This window comes from Alligator sinensis, unplaced genomic scaffold (assembly GCF_000455745.1).
Source record: "Alligator sinensis unplaced genomic scaffold, ASM45574v1 scaffold1398_1, whole genome shotgun sequence".
Classification (NCBI taxonomy): domain Eukaryota; kingdom Metazoa; phylum Chordata; order Crocodylia; family Alligatoridae; genus Alligator; species Alligator sinensis.
In genome coordinates this window covers 276,184-278,724 of record NW_005842417.1, presented here as the reverse complement: position 1 = coordinate 278,724, position 2,541 = coordinate 276,184, and the positions used below count along the sequence as shown (strand labels likewise).

The 2,541-nt window shown below is 58.2% G+C and overlaps 1 protein-coding gene across 1 annotated transcript in view; it reads left to right on the top strand.

The window, feature by feature from the left end:
* Positions 1-2: 2 nt before the first annotated feature.
* Positions 3-2,541, top strand: part of IBA57 (IBA57, iron-sulfur cluster assembly) — a gene marked incomplete at its 5' end in the record, with an annotated part of 10,531 nt that continues 7,992 nt past the window's right edge. Inside the window, one exon of the mRNA XM_006030075.2 lies at positions 3-148. Within this exon, the coding sequence (XP_006030137.1) occupies positions 3-148 (146 nt within the window). The remainder of the gene's footprint in view (positions 149-2,541) is intronic.

Genomic DNA, 2,541 nt, shown 5'->3' with positions numbered 1-2,541 from the left:
GGGGCCCCGAGGCGCCCGCCTTCCTGCAGGGGCTGCTCACCCATGACGTCACGCGGCTGGCGCGGGCTGAGGGGGCGGTGCCGCGCGCCCTCTACGCGCACGCGCTGAACGTGCAGGGCCGCTGCCTCTATGACCTCATCCTCTACAGGTGAGACCACTGCTGGGTGGGGGGAGAAACCACTGTGCGGGCCAGGCAGCGCTTGGGATAAACCAATGGAAGGGAGGGTGCTCCTGGGATGGACCATTGCAGAGGAGAAGGCAGGGGTGGGGCTGTGACGTGGATCCCTTTGGCGCCCAGCTCTGTGCCATGGAGGAGCATTGGGGGATGCCCGGGCTGACCTCTGGTGCAACCCCTGCTTGTGCAAATCACCATGCTGAGTGAAGACGAGGAAGTCATTGCCCCCGGGACCTCCTCGGGCTGGAACGGGTGTCGTCTAGTCCAGAGAGGAAAGGCCGCACCTGACCGCGCATTGTCTGCACGGAAGCAGGGCAGCGGGCGCCCTGGCTGCCCTGCTTTTCCTGTGCCGGGCTGGGCGTTAGGCGTTAGGCGTTCATCTTGCATGGAGTTCGGGCACGGCCTCTGAATTGGAGCTTCCTAGATCTTAAATACTGGAGGCTGCATGGGAGAGGAACCGTGCTCAGACCCAGTCTGCTTTCCTTTTCAGCATCTGCTCTTTGCCACCGTGTGACACAGGCCCACGTGACGCACGCCTTAGGCCCACAGAGCAACGGTGAATCCCCCTGTTAACAGAGGGAGCTATTACATTTGTCAACTGATTACATGGGGCAAGAACAAAGTGGGGACAGGAGCAATGGCGTGACACAAGCCTGTTTGACGCACGTCGGGAAATGGGCCTTATGCCCTCAGAGCACCAGTGAGTTGATAAAAGGGGGCTGGCTAGTGGGTATGCATCAACTAAATTTGTGGGACAAAGTATAAACCAGGAACAGGAGCAAAGGTAAAAGGTTCAGTATGAGTGCATCATGCAGGGCGCTGAGCAGAGCAGACAGACTGAGTCCAGGGAGGCAGGGGACACTGCCCAGTCATACTCATGGTCATACAGCTTGTCACGAGACTTGCGTGCGCACACACAATTGGCAGGCACACCTACAGTGCGTCGCCTTTAAGCTCGCACGTGCATCTTTGCAGGATGATACCAGCCGGTCATATTTTAAAACAAGCCGTGATTGAGCTTTTCATTGTGCCAGAAGAAGTGGACGGGTAGTCTTCCCACTTTGGAACAAACTTGTATTGTTTTGTTTATAGTGTTTCCTTCTGTTTTCAGAGGTATATCAGGGGAGGCTTCCAGAAGTGCACTGATACATCGGTCCATATCGTATGGGCACCGATAAAAGGAAAATTGACATTATTGGCAGTCAGCTTCTTCCGGCTGATGTGGCCGATTAATGTCGCCCATAAATGCCACATGCATGCACGTAGCTGCAGCGTGCATGCGGCCAGGTATGCAGCCTGGTAGCTTGGAGAGCTGCGTCTGGCCAGTAAGTCTGTGCGGGGCAAGAGGCGTGGGGAAGGGAAGGGAGCCAGTAAGTCTGGGGGGGGGGGTGCAGAGTGCGGCCCCCATGGCGAGGGAGGGAGTGGGGCTGGGCAGGCGCCGCTTGGCTGAGGTGGGATGCAGGGCAGAGCTGCGGGTGGCTAATCTAGAGGCCATGGGGAGGTGGGGGTGGCTGCTGCTGCTGCAGTAAGTCTGTGCGGGGCAAGAGGCGTGGGGAAGGGAAGGGAGCCAGTAAGTCTGGGGGGGGGGGTGCAGAGTGCGGCCCCCATGGCGAGGGAGGGAGTGGGGCTGGGCAGGCGCCGCTTGGCTGAGGTGGGATGCAGGGCAGAGCTGCGGGTGGCTAATCTAGAGGCCATGGGGAGGTGGGGGTGGCTGCTGCTGCTGCACCCCCCCCTGGGGGAGGCATGGGGGTCATGTGTCCTTCAGATTTGTGCGTGGGGCGAGGGCAGGCTGGGGGCCAGGCGGGGGCTGTGCCGGGTTCTTCCCAGCAGCGGTCTGGGCTGGAGCTGTGCTCGGGCTGGGAGGGGGTGGGCGTGGGGTGTGCAGCGGCATTGCTGGGAGCGGGAGCTAAGCCCCTTCCCTCCCCCACACCTCTTCCCCCCGCCCCTCCAACAGACTTAACAGCCAGACACTGCTGTCCAAGCTGCCAGGCTGCATATTGGCAGTAGGATCAGTATCGGCTGATATGGCTGGTCGATAATCGGCCATCAGTAGCGGCCCAAAAAATCTTTATCAGTGCACCCCTGGAGGCTTGCATAGGATTCATTCTTGGTCTCATTCAGGAGGCAATAGCCCCTGAAAAGTTTCAAGCCTACAGTCATGTTTCCCTCCATAACTCCATGTTCATCAGATGTGTGATACGTGCCCAGCACTGAGTTCTGATTGGTGGTTGGAGTCTCTAGACATTGTCATAATTCTAATATTATAAAAGCCGTAGTCTGTCTGTCTTTCCATAACGCTTTATTCTCGCTCTGATTGGCCGATGGAAACAACCAATCGGAGTGCGATTATAGTGCTCGGACAGGAG